Source organism: Dama dama, chromosome 33 (genome assembly GCF_033118175.1).
Source record: "Dama dama isolate Ldn47 chromosome 33, ASM3311817v1, whole genome shotgun sequence".
In the NCBI taxonomy this organism is placed as follows: Eukaryota; Metazoa; Chordata; class Mammalia; order Artiodactyla; family Cervidae; genus Dama; species Dama dama.
Window position 1 is genome coordinate 27,815,029 of NC_083713.1, and position 21,892 is coordinate 27,836,920.

Below are 21,892 nucleotides of genomic sequence, written 5' to 3' on the forward strand. Positions count from 1 at the left end.
ATAGTGTTCCCAATCCTTTCTTCCTAAGTACATAAGGCAGCCATAACATTAGAGCAACCATAACATTAGAGTCATCATCCATTGTTATAATATACATTAATTATACAAAGTTTCCATAATTAAAATACAACTATCTGCTTACTGTAATTCAAAAATGGGTAAATAGAAACCAATTTTGTTGTTGTAATTTACCTGAGATGACCAATCCAAACAACTAACAACCCGATGCTTTGACCAACGTTCGTCAAAAAATTGTCGATTTAATGACAGTTTAGCACCTGCTTGAATCTCTCTACAGAAAAAAAAACAAAAACAAAAAACCAACAACTGTGTTATAACTTCTCACTCTTAAAGTAAACACTGTTAACACCATAATTTTAGCAACTATACTTGCCCTTCTTTGTCTTCCAAATCTCTTCCACTATAGTCAAAGAAGATGTTAATCTGCTCTGAAAGAGCTCTTTCTACAATTCTTGTGGAATGGTCAAAGAAACTTAAAAATTCCTCAGAGTGCAAGATTTGCTGCTTTTCTTCTTCAGTCAGCTCATGAGGAGGAGCTGTAAAACAAATGTTTTTCTAAAGTCTGATTTATGCCACTCAAATCATGTCACCTCACTATCATAATTGGGATCAATGAATGTCACTCGTTTTTCAAGCACATTACCTCTTTGATTTAGAGCATTTTAATCTACTTTAGTGCATAAATAATAAAAAACAATCTTAACAGGAATCAATAAAATGTTTTAAATTCTTTTTTTTTAAGTTAAATTCTTTTAAGATACCTTTACTATCACTTTCTTCATCTTTCTTTAAAGTTTTCTCTTCCTCAGGTTCAATAGGTGGTTTAGGAGTCACCACATCATCTTCTTCTTCTTCATCTGAATAAAAACAAAACAGTAACACAAAAATTATTTTTATGACAATAATTGATAGCTCTTGAGGTAATTATTTCAGAAAGTATCACAACTTTTCAGGTAAAAGCAAAAGTGAATCACTCATAAAATGAGTAGAAACAATGTAAATTTTATCAATACAATTTTTAAAAAAGAATTAAGTGGAACTTCTTTATACATACCTAACATGGTAAGTCAGCAACAGCCATATCAAATTCTGTAGCTACATAAACTGAAATAAGATATATAAGCAACTAGGATGAGTTCCTCATGGAAATCTCTAAAAGCTTGCAAGCATTTATCATTCCAGACAGAACAACATGCAACTCCTACATAGTTTTATGTAGCATGCTGACACATTAATGCTGTAAAATGAAGAAAATCAAATGTCTAAAATAGCCTACAGAGCTGGCTGCTTACTTGTGATCTGAAACCATCAGTGTCTAATGGATCTTCATATGGCATAAAGACGGCTTACATTAACTCTCAGGTTGCTATTTGAGAGGCAGATTTTAAAGATAATAGCTACGAGACCACATTTTCTATTCTGTCATTTTAAATGCAAGTCTCATTATCTACTGTTATATGATGTGGCAATAAGCACTTAAAATAATGTTTTCTTAACTTGAATAAAAATACACATTGAGACAATAGACAATGTTTATAAGACTTTTAAAAATGACTAACTGTTCTCTTATACAACCAAACCAGGAAATAACTTTAAATTACTTATTTTAAAATGTTATAGAACATACAACTCTGCCTACCTTCTCTTTCACTACATACGGAGATGGATTTTTATGAAGAAAATGCTTATTTTTATTGCCTAAACAGATGCGTCATTTGTCTATGAGGGAATGGCAGCAGGCATCTGTAGCAGAGTGCATCTCAAGTAATGAGAGCCTATTCAATAAGGGGACTTTACTTGTTATAGTCATTTCCCTGACCCATGTTCAAAATTATCTAAAACACACTAACATACGACATACACAAAAGAATGGTCAAGTATGGGAACCAGCTGCCAAGTCATGGTCCCAGCAGCCAGGCCAGCTGACTAGATAGCAACAACCAGATGGCACTGCTGGGATTGTGTCTTTCTGCTACAAGGTGGCAATGGGATGGCATAACATTCTTCCGCTTGACTGCTTCCAATCCTGTCTCTCCCCAATGGCGAGCCTGTGCAATTACCCACACTCCAGGAGGCCTACAGATAAGCCTTTACCCTGCAAACAAAATGCAGCTTGTAGGCCACACCAGCTGCCAAACCACACACATAGTGTTAGGTTTGGAAAGCTATGAAAATCTTTCTAACTCTATAGTATAAGCAATAAAAATATAACTGTACCTTTAGGAAAGAAAGCTTTAAATGACACTGTATAATGCACACAATGATACAACCTCCAACTTAATCAAAATGATAATGACGTATGCCAATCCTACATTACTTGAAATTGAGCGATTTTTACGTTCTGACAAGTTTACAGAACTAGGATAAATGGCACGAATGATTTCAATATATGCTCATACTTTTGAACCAAATGGTGAAGGTTAAAATTTTTCCTTTCAAGGGCCTCAATCAGCCACAAAGGAAAACAGTAATCACTGTCTTTTCAGCCAGCCCAACCGCATTTGTCAGCCCTTTCTCCGTCAATGCAGCCAGAGCAATCAACCTGCCAAACATTCAGAATGGAAAAACAATCTGAAAATACAGGGTATAATGCACCTGCCAGTGAAAATGGCCATTTCAAGAAAAGCTAGTGATCTCAGTGACCCCGCTGAGGAGGCGGTGGTGCAAAGGGGAAAGAACACGCAAAAGAATTCTTAGTGATCGCCACTCTCTTGCACATTGACACTTCCTTACAAAGCATGCCAATTACAGCTTTTGTGCTACTTAAAAAAATGAAAGCTTTTTTGGGGGCAAAATAATCACACAGAGAAACAGAAAGACAGTACTCCCTTTTAGATGAATTCTCATATACAATGGATTATTAATCTGAGAACAGTGTATGTGGTAACAATTCTATACTGTACTACTCAAACATCACGATGAAATTCTATCATCAAGTCACCTGCCAGTATAATGTAATGAAAATAATTTAATTACACTTAAGCTGACTTTTAGAGTAACAAGATATTTACTTCAATTAAAAATAAAGTCTGAAAATACATACTTTTCCATTTTCATCTAATACTATCAGTTATCAATTTTGTTGACTAGTAAGTTCACTGTATGTAAATCCTAAAATCAAAGACAGGGATCTGAGTCACCCTGGACAGGTCATCCTGAAGCGTTGTGAATTATAAATTACAGCCTCCTACCCACATCATATCTTCCTCTCTCAACTTTGTTGCATTATACGGCTTCTAAGTACCATTTCCAATGACAGGTGTCAAATTCCTGTCATAATGCATATGGTCAGTACTTTAGTGCTAAGTGACCTCATAATCTACACATTTAACAGAAAAGATCATGCTTACAGACACTCTTTTCCTTTTAAAATTTAAAATGTAGATGAAGTATGGTAGACAGTGATCTAACTCTGCCCACTTCATGGCATCTGTCGTGTTTATTTGCCCATATAGTTTAGTTGTAGCTGAATCATGACTACAATCTATTTAAATACTTGTTTTCAGGATTTTATTTTAGAATGAATGTATTACCTCTTTCTATATGAATTAAAAACTGATTCAAAAACTCAGATACTTAAGAATCAAGCTTCATAAAATGGCTAACACTAAGAAAAATTCCAAGAACATTACAAAATGATCTGCTTTAAAAATATTTTTATTATTAAGCTGATTATCTACATATACCAAATATTTGGCCAAAAAATGCCTAACATCACTATCATTAGAGGCTGTTCCTCTGAAACAAAGTCTTATCAAAAATGAATACAACTAGCTACTAAAAAAGTATTAACATGACCAAAAATATAATATTACAATTCTAAAGATTCTCTAAGCTAGTCCCTATTATATGATAAGCCATAATATATTTAAAACTGAAAAACACTACAACAGAGCAGGAAGACTGAAAAATGGGACTGCCATGTCACATCAATTTATTGATGAATATTCATTGCAATATGCTAAGTAGTTAACTCCATGCTTTCTCTGACAGGGAATCTAAGATTATAAACTGAGCAATAAAGAATGCATAAAAGTAGCAGTTACTTTTAAAATGACAAACCTCTTGTCAATGAATGTTAAGATTAGGTTTAATGAACCATTGAATTTTTACTGAGTTAACATCAAAATTGTGATGTATTTTGGTGAGATGGAAAGAAAAGCGGTCTGTAAATTAAGCTGCACCTAGAAATAACATGAAAGAATGAAATTCCAGTTGTTGGAATAATCTGTTACAATGGAGTAGGTTAATCAAAGTTAAATCATCTGTGAAATGGGTGGCTTTTGTTAAGCTGAAGGAAGGAGTCTTCAGAACAAGTTTTCTCATCTGTATGTCACATTGCGTTAAAGAGCTATCTAAGAATAAGCCACAAAGCACCCTTTCAATTATTTTAAAATACTGTAACACATAACAAGGAATATGCAAGATCCTAGAAAATACTCACTAAAAACTGATACTCTTTAATCTATCACTTATCACAATTAATTCTTAGCACGAGGTCAAAAATAATTCTATATCATTTGTGCATTAATGCTATTTAGGAAACAGTTGTCTATAAATTTATTAACTAGTTTCATCATACTGATGTACTCTATTTTAATATAGTTTAATGTCTTAATGAAGAATTCCTAATTTACAAAGTAGTGTAATTACTCACTACAAAGGAAATTGCCAATGAATTCCAAATATCAGGAAAAATGTGTTGCACATAAAGACATAATTTAATTTATAAAAATTCTACTTATAAGTAACTTCATAAACAAAATGAGACTATTAGAAGGAAATACTTCAATCATAAGTTTAAAATTACATGTTAGATATGAATGATTTTCCTTTAATATTTTCAAAATAATCCTTTCTTTTCTGGTTCAATATCCTTTTTAATCACTTCATTTTGATCCATTTGTCCATAATTTCATATTCTTATACTTTATTCTTTAAAAATCAACATTAAGAAAATATTAGGACAAAACTTTAGGAATGTATCAGTGGAATTCATTCCTTTTATTTTTTTAAACACCTAGAATCAAATGCAAGGTCACTTGTTTCTTAACAATTTAGATATTTAACAAGGGAAAATTTTAATCAGGAAATATTTTGAATACAGATCTAATGCTAATTTGGGAGATAAATAAAGAGTAATACTTTAATTATACCATTTATTTTAACACAGAATTTGTTTCTCTACATTGTCTCATTTTATGTAAAATTCAAATTTTTATTTAGGCAGTACTGGCATCATTAACACAGATTCTGTTATTTGTGATCTCATAAATATTACACTTTTCTGAGGCCACAATTTTAAATATGCTGATTAAAGTCTTTTATAATGGTTAAGAACAAATGCTTCAATTTTCAATTATTTTTATATTCTCACAGATTCTTTGAGGGTTAAAACTAACTTATTACACATGTTATTTACTCCAAAAAAATTTTTTTTAAATCCATTTTAGACAAGAATAATATTAGCCAGAAGGCCTAACACTTTAGTCTACTTGGGAAGTGTGGATTCCAGATGGTAAGATCATGTAATAAAAAATTAAGAGCTATTTACATATAACATTTTTCTACACATTATATATTCTAATCAACATGTACCTGAGGAAAAATATGATTACTAAATCAATACCAAAAACCATTATGAAACTCCACACAGATAAGAAAGTAGAATGATATGAGAAACATAGTGCTCCAATGGAAATCAAGAACCAGGTTCTGACTGTGGCCTGATATTCTTTTATATTGTGACCATAGGGTCATCAATGAACATTCTTGGGTCTCAGTTTCCTCAGGTGTAAACAAACTGATTAAACTCTGGAATTTCCTCTTTAAAAATCTGTGTCTAAAAATTGCAACAACAACAAAAAATCCATGCTGATGATCTTGGTGAATAAGAAAAGACAATGCCATTTTCAAGAAAGTTAAAAACTTCTAAAAGATAAGGGAAGAAAGTAACTTTTCCAGGCATGTGTCTGTGGGTATTACACTCCTGCCATGAGAAGTTTTTTTTACCTGCCGGGAGCGAAATTGACTAAGGTCACATGTTCCTAGTCAATTTCATTCACAGTAGGTGCTTTAAGACAGCAAAGCACCTCAGTTCAGAAATGGTACTATCAACTTACAGAGTAAACTTGAAAGCAAGAACATGTGCTTTTCAAAAGAATAGATTCAGCCATTTTTTAAAAAATGAAAAAGGGAGTTAAGTCTAAGACCAATTTTTATCTTCAATTTGATATAACTAGCATTACTTTTGTACTAATTACAGTGCCTCCCCAAGTTCAATTTACTGTCTTTTACACTCAAACTGTGAATTTCGCAATTTTGTCTCATGGTGAGTTTTGGAAATTATTACATATTCTTAAATGCGAGCCAAGGAGGCTAAGTCTGAGAAGTTCTGTATTAAACCAATGGAAAAGCAGAGGTAGAGTTAAGCACGAAGTGTTCTCATTATAAAACTTTAAGTGTTGGGGTTTTTTACCCCTCTTTCTAAAACTTCCATAAATTGGGAAATGAAACAATGTAAGGGCCCTGGACATGAAAATAATTGTAATGATACAGACAGGAAATCTCATTTTTATAAATAGTTCTAAAGGCTAAGGACAGCCTCATGGTACTACAGTATGTTTCTCATTCTCCTTCACTTAGAGACCTCAGCAGTAGTGTAGTGTTAGTCGCTTAATGACGTCCGACCCTTTGCGACTCCACTGACAGGAGCCTGCCTGGCTCTTCTGTCCATGGGATTCTCCAGGCAAGAATACCAGAGTGGGTTGTCATTCTCTTTTCCAGAGGATCTTCCCAACCCAGGGATCAAACCTGGGTCTCCTGAATGGCAGGCAGATTCTTTTTCATCTGAGCTACAAGGAGGCCTAAATACCTCAACCTTACACTAAAAAAAAAAAAATCAAGTAGATAGCATACACTCAATATACTAGTAGAATCACTGAATTCTTGCTAGCTTGCAAATGAATAAACGTGGATCTTTATAAAACTAATATCTAAGTCTAGTTCACAGCGGAAAATTTTAAAGAGAGTGGTACATAGGTGTACCCATTAGAAACTGGGCTCAGTTTATGTATCTTGCCACTTTTACCCTCTATTAGTGAAGATAAGAAAAATTCTATTTAACAACATAAAAGACCAAAGCTGTTTATTCATTACTCTGAGTCAATCACTATAAAATATTATCTGATGCAAATTTACCAACAAATAAGTGCAAATTTACCAATCAATAAGTAAGCCATGCTATCTTTTAATGAAATGTTCTTCAAACTACAGGTCAAAGCCAACAATTTAGTTATGGCCAGCAATGAAAAAAATGAAATACAGTAAAAGCAGAGAAGGCATTATTTCAAAAAACTTTTCTATCAGTTACAAGGCCCACCCCCACCTCCCGCCACTATCCAAAAGTAGAGCAATCCTTGAAAACTTTAAGCTGAAATGATGTAAAATGAAGAAGCAATTACTTTAGGACACATCTTAACAGGTGCACAGAATAAATACAGCAGATGCTCAGAGACAGTTTAAAGCTATAAAGCTATGGCAGCTTTGCTGAGATGCTGACTGTAGTTTCCAGGGAAGGAGCTTGGGTTTGTCACACTCCCCAAGTGGCATAAGTGAACTTTTGAAATTCAAAGGATACCTGTACATATATGTATCTACATTTGTACTAGACTATAATTAATATAAATTGAATTTCTTACCACAGGTAACTACCATAAAAGAATGAAAGTGCTGCTTCAGTGACAGCGTAGGAGAGAAAGCATATATTGGAATCAGCCAAATTAGGTTTATAATCTTACCCTTAATAAGCTCTCTTTCAGCTTCAGCTTCTTCATATGAAAACAGAATTGGTATTTAACTCTCAAGGTTTTGGTAAGAGGATCAGAGATAACATAAAGTGCCTTATACTATATCTGATATGTAGTAAGCATTCTGCTGTTACAATTTTCAGTCACCAATTTAAATATGAGGTTTGAAGAACTGTAACAAACAAGTAGCTAAGATAATATATTTGAGAGATGCTAACAGGTCCAATTTTGCTCACAGCATTCACAGGGATACACAGAACAGAGAGTAACAGCACATGTTTGTATCTAGGTCATCATGGAATTACAGAAGGCTGTAAGGGAGGATGTATGTTTCATTTATGGATCTAAGAGCAAATAATGATTACAACATGATATAGTCATATTAAAATCAAGATCTGAGACTATACTTTCTCATCCAATTTCATCAATATTGTTACTATAGTATTAACACTAGAAAATAATATTTTCCCAGCAGTTACTTCCCAAGAAAAGGCATGGGGAAAAAAAAAATCTCAAGTAAGTAAATCATTCTCCTAAGTAGGCAAAAGCAATTAATTCCTTCACCAAATATTTACTGAGTTTGTACTCACTACACATCATGCACTCTCCAGACCAGGCATTATAGCAATGAAGAAGAAACAGTCCCTATTGTGTTCTGAAAAATTTGGCAAAAAAGCTGAAGTACGATGATGCTAAAAGCCTTGCCCTAAATAGAAGAACCTGTCTGCAATGCAGGAGGCATAAGAAACACAGGTTCAACCCTTGGATCAGGAAGATCCCCTGGAGGAAGGCATGGCAACCCACTCCAGTATGCTTGCCTGGAGAATTCCATGGACAGAAGAGCCTGGTGGGCTACAGTCCATGGAGTCGCAAAGAGTTGGACACAACCAAAGTGACTTAGCACTCATGCAACTAATTTCCAAGTGAATAAATACAGTTTATCTTGAACTTATGGGTAGCCAGCTTACTTTACAAATCACAATCTTTTAAATTTTCCCATTAATTTCAAAATAATTTCAAATATGGAAAAAAAGCATTTTTTACAAAACTGCCAGTCATATACTATGTAGCTATACATTCAAATTAGCTCAAAGACATTATTACATGTTCACTTTAAAATTTATATGCATGTCAAGAATAAGCAACTAAAAATGAAAATTTCAGGTAGGATATAAAACCATGTGTGCTTGTATACGTATACATATATAATTTTTGAAAAAACATACTGTAGAAAACAGACTGGAAACAAAATATTAACAATGGCTACTACACAGTGGTATCACAGGCATATTTCCTATCCTTTCTGTCTTCTCTAAATTCTCTATGATATACTACAGTAATTAGAAAAAATTATTTTAAAAAATGGAAGCCTTCATTTAAACAATATATATAATTATAGGTGTATTACAACAGGCATTACCTAAAATTGCTTCAGAATTGCTTTACATTCTAAAACAATCTAAAATGCATTTCATAAATAAAACTAAATCTTCATATTATTATTATAAGGAAAAAAGCCTGATTTATTTTTTAAATGAGATACTGTACCCTCATTTTGGCTATTTTGCTTACTTTCTATTTAACATATCTAGCATTTCTCATTTAACATATCTAATAATGCAGCTCCCGAAAGACAGACATTTCAACACTTGAACATATTAGTTAGTAAAATAATACTTTCTGGAAATTATAGAATCCTACAGTATTAGTTTTTCTCCATACTGGTAGTTCAGCACTTTTATCTTTCCTCTTTTCTTTTTTTAAAGTGGTTTATGTCTCAAACAAATCTATCATCAAGGACTTTTTTTCTGGTAAGATGAGGGATTCTGCACATGTGAAAAGCTATTTTACCAATCGATGGAGCAGCAGGAATGAAAAAAAATGTATCCATAGAAATGAATATTCACATGGTTAAGTTATAAAAAACACTATTGGACAAAAACTTATTCCAATTTCCTCAAAATTTTTGAGTTTAATTGTACACACAATAATGTCAAGTCCTTTTGGGAACATGAAGAAAATCAAAGGAAAAGTTCATGATATTTATGTCATGTCCATCCTTAGGGGGCAAGGAAAGGAGAGTTGTTAAAAGTGCATGTGATGATCTACTATTAAGTTTAAAAAATCTATAAAGAGTTATAATAGCTCATTTTCTTTTGAAGTATATATAAGTATGAAAATTTAAAGATTTTCATTGGTAATAAGCTAGGAATTTCAAGGATTCCCCCCGCCCCCCACTCTTGCTTACTTGTATCTTGGGGTTTTCTGCAATGAATATTACTTTTGCTTCTCCTTAATGGAGAAATGTGGTAATTTAATTGAAATTTTAGAGATAAATTAACTTAAACATTTGATAAAGTGCTTATGCTTGATATTCTACAATTAAACAATAATAAATTTTTCTGGCTGAGGAGAAGAAAAATGTTCTTTATGTACAGACTGCTAAAAGGATTATAATAGGCCCACAATTCCAAAATATCATCAACTCTAAAATCCGTAACTCTTTTGGTGGTAAACCCTAACATGACCAGAAGTAAAGGTATCTATAATCATTATTTATCTCACTCAGTTTGAATATTTGTATCTTTTGCTGTTGAATATTTATGCCTAAGATGCTGTTGGAGTATTTACATATGGTACATATAGTACTTAATTACTTCTTTGAAATGTAAAAAATTCTGAATCTCTATATATATACACCTCCATAGGTTTCAGATAAGAAATTGTGAATCTGCATTAGGGATCTTAAGTAAACTTCTTTTATATCTAACATAAATTTATTAGCTTCCCTTGGAAAAACAAGAACTATCACATTAAGTTTATGCTTAAATCATTAGCTATTCAATGAGATTTTTAAAATTAGTCCCCACTGTAAAAATGGTCAGCTCCTTCTGATTTAAGACACAAACGGCTCCACATTCAAAATAATGTCTATGTATACTCCTTCTGTTTCACAGAGATTACAGGCTGCTATATAATCAACATAGTAGAGCCCTTATATCATAAAATAGGAAGTTTATGAATTAGGTCTAGATTTGTTCATTAATACAGATAATTGGCAGTATATCAGAATATAGTATGCACCAAAGAAAATAATTTACATTATTTCATTTACTATTGGATATACTCTCATTTTGGGAGAATTATGTTCATGACACAGAAATAGAACATTCTTAAATTTATTTTTTGCTTCTAAAGCAGCACATAGCAACAACAAAATGAGAATGGAAATATTTGTATTTATGCCAACAAAATTAAAAACATACATATAGCTTATACTTCTATTAAATTCTACAAGAAAAAGTTTTAAAACTCTAAAGAGCAAATACATAAATATAGAAACTCCAAGTATTATTTTTATAATGTTCCCCTAAGAAAATATGCCAAACAACAACAACAAAAAAAGAATCCCTTTATTTAACATGGGGATTAATGACAATCATATTTAAGGACAGATACTCACCTTCTTTGGGTTGAGCCATAACTGGAGTCTGAGTTTCCTTTGTGTATGTTACAATTTCACGAGGAGGAAAGTCAACTTGTGTAATTTTAGCCATTCCAAGTTTAATAGGTCCTCGTCTGAATAAAGTGAACACAAATACTTTCAAACACTACAAATGATACACTTTAACTACATCAAACCATGTTTTTTGGTAAAAGTAAGAATTAAATATAGTATACCCAACAGTGTAATTTTTTTTTCCAACAGTGTAATTTAAACCCGTTTTATTCAAGAAAATTTAAATGAACAATTAATTGGCTTTATTTTAACAAAAGAATTAGAAGGTAGCAAGAACAAAAGAGATTTCTGAATCATTCAAGGTGTTTATTTTTCACTTTAAAAAGGCAAATAATTTAGTTTCTTAGAACAAATGTGTGGGTAATAACAGAGTAAAAAGATGGGAATTTCAAAGTAGACTGCTGAATATGGTTGGTTATGAGAACTGTTTTTAGCAGGGATATGATTCTGGAATTTTTTGTTAAGAGTTAAATATATGGATCTCACTCATACCACATTTAGTCTCCCTTCACCATTAGAAGACATCGGCTTTAAGAGTGAGAAATAACTTTCTGTTGAAAACAACTTTTTCTACTTATATTTTGCAGAAATTGAGAAGTATACAGTTAATCTAGATTATAAAATAAAATATTTAAACTTAAAGTCTCTAATCTGTGTGATCAATATTGTCCTTGATTCACACATAGACAAACTATTGTGCAGATTATTTTAGATCTAAACTAAAGCTACATATCTTCTGAATATCATGCAATTACTAAAGTCACTCCTGTTTTAAATAAGTGAAATACACTATTTTTTGACAAACAGAAGAGAGTTGTGGACAATGAAAATGTACCAAAAGAAAAATATATTTTATTCTGTATCTGGGGGAAGTTTTTCTTATTATAGTAGATGTCTAAATTCTAAACCAAATATAGCATGCTTCCAAACTCCCAAAATTCTCAATAATGAATCTGTCTTACAAGAACATAAAGCTGGATATTTGAAAAATATATTTGTATATATATTTGGTAATATAACTTTTTTCTTATATAAACATCCTTTTCAAAATCCTGTACAAAAAAGTTTAATAAAATTACTACATTTAAAGAATTAATTTTCTCTAAGGTCCCAAATGTGGGCCACAAGAAATTTTTCATGTGTTTTCTACCTTGGAAATATCTTAGAGAAAAAAAAAGCATAATCAAAGAATTAAATGGAAAAATTTAGGAAGATCTGAAGTAACTTAGCATTCTAAGAACAAAATCTGAAATAAATTTTATATTCTAATTTTCCAGATATAAACCATATGAAAAAATAAATTACTCATATCTGAAATATAATTTCAGATATTTTTCATATCTGAAAAAAAGTGCTTGGGTCAACAACATTAAGAACAAGTTACTAACTTGAGTACATATAGGGTTTAACAGATAAAAATCACAATACTACAACAAACAAAATAAGATTTAGGGGTAGATTTGAGAAGATAATACTTTACTTATCCAAAGCCACTTTTACTGAGAACAAGCAAGCAGTTGGGGGTGGGGGAGCCTCAGGGCAGCCAACAGAGAGGACTTCCAGCTAATGTACAAGAAGCCCATATACTTTTCTTACATGGCCTTATTCAAGGTTTATTTAAGGGCTTCCCAGGTAGCACTAGTGGTAAAGAAGATGTGGGTTCGATCCCTGGGGTCGGGAAGATCCCCTTGGAGGAGGGCATGGCACCCCATTCCAGCACTGCCTAGAGAATCCCATAGACAGGGATCCTTGCAGGCCACAGTACAAAAAGTCACAAAGAACTGGACATGACTGAAGCAATTTAGCATGCACATAAGGCTTATTTATTCTTACTTTAGACCTAATTTCTAAAGATATTAGGGACATATGTTTTAGAAGCTGCAAACTATCAAGGGAAAAGAGCTATCTGAGTCAGACACAGTGGCAGAAGTAAACATTTATAGTTTGTATTGGAGACTAGAATAAATAAGTAAATGAATAAATGAATAAATCAACAGCAATCTGGAGCCACAGTGTAGAAACCGACAGCTCTGTTCCTCTCAAAACCTTAAATATCATAAGGAAATTTTAATATAGGAAAATAAATTTTCATGTTGAGTAACCTAGAAAAGATTCAATTGCATGTAGAGTATGTATTTTTAAAAGTTTAGAAAGTTTGTAATACACTGTAGAAAAACATCAAAAATATAGCAATAATAAAAGTAATTTAGACATTTAAATTCATAAGACTTAGGGTACCTATAAAATCAGATATATAAAATATTTTTTTCACTAATGACAGAGGACAAATGAGGTGTCACAGTGAAATATCACTCTTCCTATTATCTGTATGTTAGAAATTTAAGAAAAATAAAATTAGGACAATTTCACAGAGAATCAAATTAATTATAAAAGAGGGAAGGTAATAAATCTATTCAATACCCCAAATCGGAATCTGAGTGAAGCTGAAGAACTGATGGATCTGTATCCCAATGCAGCGTCCTAAATGGTTGTAGGACAACCATGAAGCATTAGCAAAAAAGGCCATAAGTTAGTCAAGCAAATACATTCTATGAATAGTTAAAGTACTGTTCACAATTAAAAACCACATGTTCTGGTTAGTACAAAAAAACACGAGATATCACTCAGATGCTCTAGTGCATGCAATGCAAACATACAACCTAGAATAGTTAAAAAGACAGTATTTTCAGATTATAAGAAACTATTCTTGCAAAATAATGGATAAGAACAGACAAAACAGCCAACATCCCAAATAACATGTTTTTGGATGATAACAAGCTAGGCTATACATATAGTTGAAATTTGAAGTTTCCTAATGAAAAAAGCATTAGTAAAAACATCTTAGTTAACATATCATAATCTTGCCCAAAGCATTAAATGTGTGCAGGAAATTGTCATATTGGTAAAGGAAATGAGTCAACACATAAGCCTTTTGGTAAGAAAACCAAAGACTATTCCACTGGGATACAAAATAGCTTAAGTTTCCAAAATGTGACCCTTATGTAATTTATGGGTTAAGCACTGCCTTGGGCTTACATGTCATCTGCTTTAGGAAGCAACTAAAGATTTCTGTCTCTAGGAAAAAGCAGACTTTTTTTTGCCAGGAAAAATATTTTATGTTCAAAGAATTTATCTGAACTAAACTTTTGGAGAATATCAATCCTAAATAAGTATTCGGTTGTGTTTAGCCTTGCCTATTGGGGAAACAACTTCCACGGGATCTTTTCCAAAAGATTTAAGGAAAATTTAGTCATTACTAGAATAAAAGGTCCTTTATCACACTGGTACTCCTATAGATTAGCAATATGTAAGATAATTATGTATAGTACCATATGATGCTCAGAATCCCTATTAAAAAGTTAAGCACAATACATTCAGTGCTACCATCTTTGTCAAATATATTTGTTTCTCATTTATGCAACAAATTATAATGTACAACTAAAACTACTATAATATTTAAATATAAGAAATGAAATCTTTACTTGCCTATGCAACTTAACAGTAAAAGCAATCAAATGAACTAGAGAAATGCTTCATTTTAAACATATAAAGAAAGATGTTGGGATTTAAATGGTAACGTGTGTACACAAAGAAAGAAGGGGCCACAGTGAAGATTTACTTTATACTAAGCAATGAATAGCAACAAACTCAGGCTTTGTTAAACCAGAAGAGGTTCTATGAGATGCTCTCCAAGGAATGTTCTGTACATACCCTTTACATTCTCTAAGAGTTCGAGCTATTACCAATGACATAGAGCTCCTTGTTAAGGATGTCATTTTGGTCTAAAATAGAGTAAAACTCTACCTCAGAACAGAGCCAGTACTGAAAATATATTACACAAAGTATGGGATTATATTAAAGGCATCTCCAGACATATAAATTAAAATTTTAATATAATCCTGACACATATAATCAAAAGTCCAAGAGATAAACTGATAAAGAATGTAAAAAAAGGATAAGGAGCATGGATTACTCATTGAATAACTGTTATCTAAATCTTAGAGTTAACAGAAGTGATTGAGAAAGTGAACTAGAATCTTAATGATATGCAACTTGCAGTCTGAGAAAGTGAACTAGAATCTTAATAATATGCAACTTGCCAGTCAGCAAAGTTACAGAAATATTTTTCATGGCCTCCTATGTATTTATTCATAAATTACCACCAGGCCGAACAGAAACTTTTGGCATTGAGAAACTGGGATTGAGATGTTTTGATATCATACTTGGAAATGTCTAATATGTTTTTTTCCTATTCCCCAAGTGTAGTAATCCATCGTCTTGGCCAGCTAAAGGAGTTGAGTGTATAGGTTTATACATCTCACACATCTTCATGCATTTTGCTGTTTATTTTTTCATTATCATCATGCCAGCTCAATTTATATCCATTCTTTTTCTTTCTCAGACTCTAGCATTCTTTTAAAAAGTCACATATTTTAAAATGCGATTACTTCACTGCCAATATCATCAATTAATCAACAATGTTAATTATTTATTATGGAATCTGGAGATGATTTAAAGGAATTCATAGTCTTCTTGCTGTGTGTACATATATGTTAAAAAGTGAACATATTTAGTCCTCTTGAAAATTAACAATTAAAAATTAGTTTGGATTCTCAAAAGAGATGACATATATATTAAGACTAAAAAGATATCAAGTCATCTCACTCAGAGAATTTCTCTCCCATTAATCTTGTACTCATTCTCTAATAAAAAAATAAATACCCTTTTTTAAAAGTATCTTTGATGTTAATTTCTCATTTTGATATTAATTTCTCAAATGCTTTCTTCTCTGCAACCACCCTGTGTGATTTTTCAGTCTTTTAACTTTACTGAGGCTTTCAATAGCTAAGTCAAAGATCTCTCTTGGTAATTGTCACATTGCATTTGAAAATATGTGGATTGTTTTAAAATATCTTTTGATCATGATTTCTAACATAATTTCACAGTGATAACAGACTTGAGAGCACAGGTATGATTTCAATACCTTTAGACCATGAAATTTTTGCATCTTGTTTTATGTTCCTGGATATGTTTCAGTGTCTCCAGGTCTATAGTCTATAGGAACTTGAATAGAATTTGTATCCTGCTGTTGTGTGAAAATTGTATAGATTTTAATTATGTTGAATTGGTTCATAGTGCTTTTCAGGTCTACTATATCCTTCTACTTTTCTGTCTGTTCATTCTACTAATTTTTGAGAGTTTGATATTGAAACTCCAACTAAAAACACTTATGTATTTTAAAAAATTGCAATATAGTGGAACTATATGTAACTTTGTTCTGTATTTTCCAAGTCTCCTGTAAATGTTATCATATTTTCATAATATAAAAAATAAAAATACATATCCCTAAAGATACTTAAATACTCATTTTCTTGTTTTACATCTACAAATCTACACTTTAAACACAATTTAGCACATTATTCTTAGGATTTTTCAATACAGTGAATACTATATTTAAGTTATATAAATTAATGAGCATTAGAATGTAAGTTCCATGAAGGCAAGGACCAAGAACGTTATTTTCTGTGATAGCCTATAGCACTTAACATTAAATTGGCAATTAATATATATTCTAACAAAATAAACATATTTCTTAACAGTTATTTACTTCCTATACCAATTTACAATATTCCAATTGGATCTCTCTAATAGTCTTTAGGTTTTCCAATGAAACTCAGGTGGTCATATTTTAATTTGCATACATGCTACATAGTATTTTTGAAAGCAAACTAGCTGATGCTGCATTAGAGTAATCTTTCTATTCCTGTTCAAAATCAAGAACAGTGAATTAACACAATACAGTATAGGCATTAAAATAATATATAATATCAAGTAAAGAAATTTAATAAATATTTTTTTGTGTTTTTTACCTTGGGAAATATTTTTACTTTGGTAATGTATTATAAGGGAAAAATAAAGCCCTTCTGAAAATGCCACTTGTTTACTAGGAAAGGAATACTAACATATTTGTATAAAAATACAGAAGTACAAAAGCATGACACAAATTTAGCCTTTAAAAATGAACTTAGATTAAATAAATTCAGCCTTTAATCTATAATATATTCTTTTATCATGTCACTTAACGTCCACAAAGATTATTGCTTAAATCTGCAGTTTCAGTTCTATAAACAGAACAGGTTTGGAAAGCATATCTCACACTCAGACTGGTAAGCCTTTTGTGTCTTCTAATTGTTAATGACAACTTGATTATTCAGAAAGTGATTAAAGGACTGAGTTTATGGATTAGTTAGCCCCTTTTCTTCTTTTTTTGTCTTGTCTTTTAGATACTCATTACTTGTTTGCAACTTCAATCGAGGTGCCTGGGCACAAAGATAAAACTTCTTAGCTTACTTCTCATTAAAAGGTGTGTTTAGGTTTTCCTGAGGAAGACATGTAACTTCCTAGCCCAAAATAAGGATTCTGAATAAAGCTTTTTAATTGGCTATGTTTAGTCTCATTTCAGTTGCCAAAAGAAATCAAAATGTAAGATGTTGTTAAATAAAGATTTGGTATTATTCGGAGTGTGACAGAGAAGTAATACTTTTCTCAGTATGGTATTTGGAAAGAAGTTGAAATCTTACTGAATGTTTGAAAATCAAGTCCCAACATGTATACAGGATGATAAAACAAATGTGAGATACTGTTTTACAAGGAAGATGCAAGTTCAGGAAAACTTGGCAGTGAACTTTTTTTTTTAATTGAGGTATAACTGGTATATAATATCAGTTTCAAGTATATAACATAATGATTTAATATTTGTATATATGGTGAAATGATCACCATAAGTCGTCTAGTTAACATCCATCTTACATAGTTATAAAATTTTTTCTTATGATTTTCTCTTTCTCTTTAAGACCCAATCTCTCAGCAATTTTCAAATACACAACATATTATCGTTAACTACTGGAGAAGGAAATGGCTACCCACTCCAGTATTCTTGCCTGGAAAATCCTATGGACAGAGGAGCCTGGCAGCCTACAGCCCATGGGGTCACAAGAGTCAGACATGATTTAGCAACTAAACCACCATAAGGTGTTCATATATATGTATATATATACACACACACACACACACACACACACACACACATATATATATGTAGTTAAACTGTTAACTATAGTCTCCATGCTGGACATTTATATCTCCATGACTTATAACTGGAAGTTTGTACTTTTTGACCCCCTTCACCCATTTTGCCCACCCCTTACCTCCCCGACCTCTGGCAAACATCAAAAATTTTAAAAATGAAAATAAAAATGAACCAATCTTTTCTCTGTATCAATGAGCTAGTTTCGGTTTTTAAATTTCACTTATAAGTGAGATCATACTGTATTTGTCTTTCCCTTTGATTTCTTTCATTTAGCATAATGCCCTCAAGCCAGTAACTACTTTTTAAAATTTTTATTGAAGCCAGTAAACACTCAATGTTTCCTTAGCAATTATTCCTTATTCTTGATATTTTATGTGTTATTATTTTCTACCTAATTAGAATAACTTAATAGAATTAGGCTGTTTAACTGAATTGTTTATTTCAATTACCAGATGGAAACTAAGCATAAGAGAGATTTTACACTATTTATACCCAAAACACTCACATAATAACCAATACACTGCTGCTTAAATAGAAAAAATAATTTAATGAATTAACACTTCTATTTTTAATATAAGAAAATCAGCATAAATCAGTTAACTAGTCAGTAGCTAAATTAATCAAGTGTGACAGTAAAATAACGTTTTTAAAAAATTTCCCCCCAATTTACAATAAACAATTTCTGTGTCATTTAGATTTCAAAATGTTACAACTAACTCAACATAACTATTTAGAGTTGCTCTATACCACTGACAGTAACTGGGTAGTAAATGCATTCTATCATTAAAATACTGAAAGAAGATTACTGTACCTAGATCCCACCGCGCCATCTCCAGAGTCCTGGCTCCCAGCTTCGCTTGGTGTGCTCACAGATTTGGAGGATGGAGACATAGGAGGAGGGACTAAATAGTGAAATAGACAGGTATCCGCTGTTACTACACGGAGAGGTTGCTCAGCTTATGACGTTTCAAAAGTAATTTAATATGAAGTAATTAACAAAAAAGAAAAAATAATGGCAAACCAAAAAACAAAAGTACATGAATGAAAATGAACAGTAAAAGAAGAGGAGAAAAACAAAGTTAACAATGCATGCTGACGATTCATGCAATTTCTCTGGCAAAATGCATTTGGGCTTTATATTAAAAAAAAAAAAGGCAAGATTATGAAAGGATGCATTTTCATTTCGGCCAACACCAAATGTGGGTACTAATTTTCAAAGGAAAGCATTCCTTCTCCCCTTTCTAACTTTTTGCTTTTAAGATCACCAGATCATTTATCTTCTGTCAATCTTTTCTTTCAAAAAAAATTAATGTCTTAAATGATATAATTTTCCCCTCCAAAAAAAAATAAATAAAAAGAGCCAATTTAGAGAAATGACTACTGGTAAAGGAATGACTCCTTTAAAAGTTGATTAGTTTCCAGCAATTTGGGTGAAAAATGCAAACAGGCCATAAAACAACATGCCTTCTAGACATGATGCATAACATAAAGTGATGCATGCAACTTAAACAAGGCAAGGCTTAATGGTAACTTCCTTACCCCAGTATTCAGAAAAAACTGAAGTGTACAGACAAAGATACAGACACCCAAAATATTCTTAATCCCTTCTTATAGAAAAATACACATTTTTCATAGTATATAAAACAAACAGCAAATGCTCTCCCCTAACTTGTTACTTTTAACATCAGATACCAAAAGTTGAACATGAGTATTTTATGCTATTATACTTGTAAACTTTTTGATTACCATTTCAGGGAGTATAAGAGGATCATCACTGCCATCTTCTGGTTCAATTTTACCATAAATGCCCCCAACCCCAAGTATCTTTTTAAAATAATTTTTCAATATACAATATCAAGTGACTAATATATTTTATGTTGAACTCCAAGCCCTTCTTTTAATAGTTTAGTGAAAAGAAGGTTAAGTTCCTAGTTACATAGGAACCAATCTAAAAAAATATGTACTTAATTAAAAGTCTATGTTTTTGGAATAGTCACTTTCACTGAATCCTTAAAATTATGTTTAAATGTTTACACATGCTTCAGTAAAAACAATGGGTTTGCTAATCTAACAAAATGCACCAAGTATAGTATGATGATTTATATCTTAAACATAGGTACAAAACAGATCAACCTTAGTTTTCAATGCCAAATTCTACTGGAAACCAATAGGAAGATTAGAAGGAAAAGAAACACAGCTAGAATGTTGATTTCCTGAGATACTGTGGTTAATTCTTGCTCAAATTTCAAAAGACCATAAAAATATAATAAAAGGTTTCTAATTTTGCAATTAAAATCTCTTGGAAACAATGCTAAAACCAGATTGCCTTTATATAATTCACATGTGGATAGTACTGTGCTAGGGGCTGTGTATATAACTCAAAGTAGCTAAACATGACTTGTATCTGAAATAAAAGAACTTCAATGTCCCCTAACTTCTCTTACTTTGCCAGCAAAGGTCCATCTAGTCAAACCTACGGTTTTTCCAGTAGTCATGTATGGATGTGAGAGTTGGACAATAAAGAAAGCTGAGCACCGAAGAATTGATGCTTTTGAACTGTGGTGTTGGAGAAGACTCTTGAGAGTCCCTTGGACTGCAAGGAGATCCAACCAGTCAATCCTAAAGGAAATCAATCCTGAATATTCATTGGAAGGACTGATGCTAAAGCAGAAGCTCCAATACTTTGGCCACCTGATATGAAGAACTGACTCACTGGAAAAGAACCTGATGCTGGGAAAGATTGAAGGTGGGAAGAGAAGGGTCAACACAGGATGAGATGGTTGGATGGCATCAACTCAATGGACATGAGTTTGAGCAAACTCAGGGGGTTTGTGATGGACAAGTAAGCCTGGCATGCTGCAGTCCATGGGGTCGCAAAGAGTCGGACACGACTGAGCGACTGAACTGAACTTCTCTAAGGTTAAGTTTTTCCTCATCTTTTTGTCCAACTCTCACTGTGAGGCTTCCCCCAAGTCCCAACTGATATAGTAATAAAGGTAATATCTAACAGTGGTTTGTCTACTGTGCTGTAAGCATAAGCACAAATATGTGTATTGAGTTATAGTGAGGTACTACAATGTTTTCATATTAAAGATTTCCAAAGAAGAAATTTTTAGCTTTTTAAATTATTATACTTAACTTTAGGCTTAGGAAAATAATTTTTCTAAGTATACATAAATGAAAGATTTGAGGAAAACAGTGATATTCCTGTCAATCTAATTGTGATAAATTATAAAATTATTTTCCAGTTAATGTTTTTTCCCCTTTCTGGTGACTTTAACTCTAACCAATAAGTTCATCATAGTATCTGAACTAGTTAAGACTGTGTTTAAAAAAATGCTGCCTCAAATATTTTATGAAAACAGGTTAAACAGCAATTATACATACATAAGTAAATACATTAAACTAGGCAATTCTCAAAAGTTTCAGAAATAAAAAATAAATCACAGGGGT

General features: G+C 32.0%; 1 protein-coding gene across 5 annotated transcripts in view; it reads right to left on the reverse strand.

Moving 5' to 3' along the window:
• DYNC1I2 (dynein cytoplasmic 1 intermediate chain 2) overlaps positions 1-21,892 on the reverse strand; it is a 53,902-nt gene that overhangs the window by 20,209 nt on the left and 11,801 nt on the right. For 3 of the 5 annotated variants that reach the window (XM_061135518.1, XM_061135516.1, XM_061135517.1), the window contains exons 4-9: positions 19,251-19,341; positions 13,771-13,830; positions 11,293-11,408; positions 783-878; positions 395-557; positions 193-292 (exon numbers count right to left, since the gene is read on the reverse strand). In XM_061135518.1, coding sequence (XP_060991501.1) covers positions 193-292; positions 395-557; positions 783-878; positions 11,293-11,408; positions 13,771-13,830; positions 19,251-19,341 — 626 coding nt within the window. The remainder of the gene's footprint in view (positions 1-192; positions 293-394; positions 558-782; positions 879-11,292; positions 11,409-13,770; positions 13,831-19,250; positions 19,342-21,892) is intronic. The other 2 variants (XM_061135520.1, XM_061135519.1) reach the window with 1 other exon arrangement.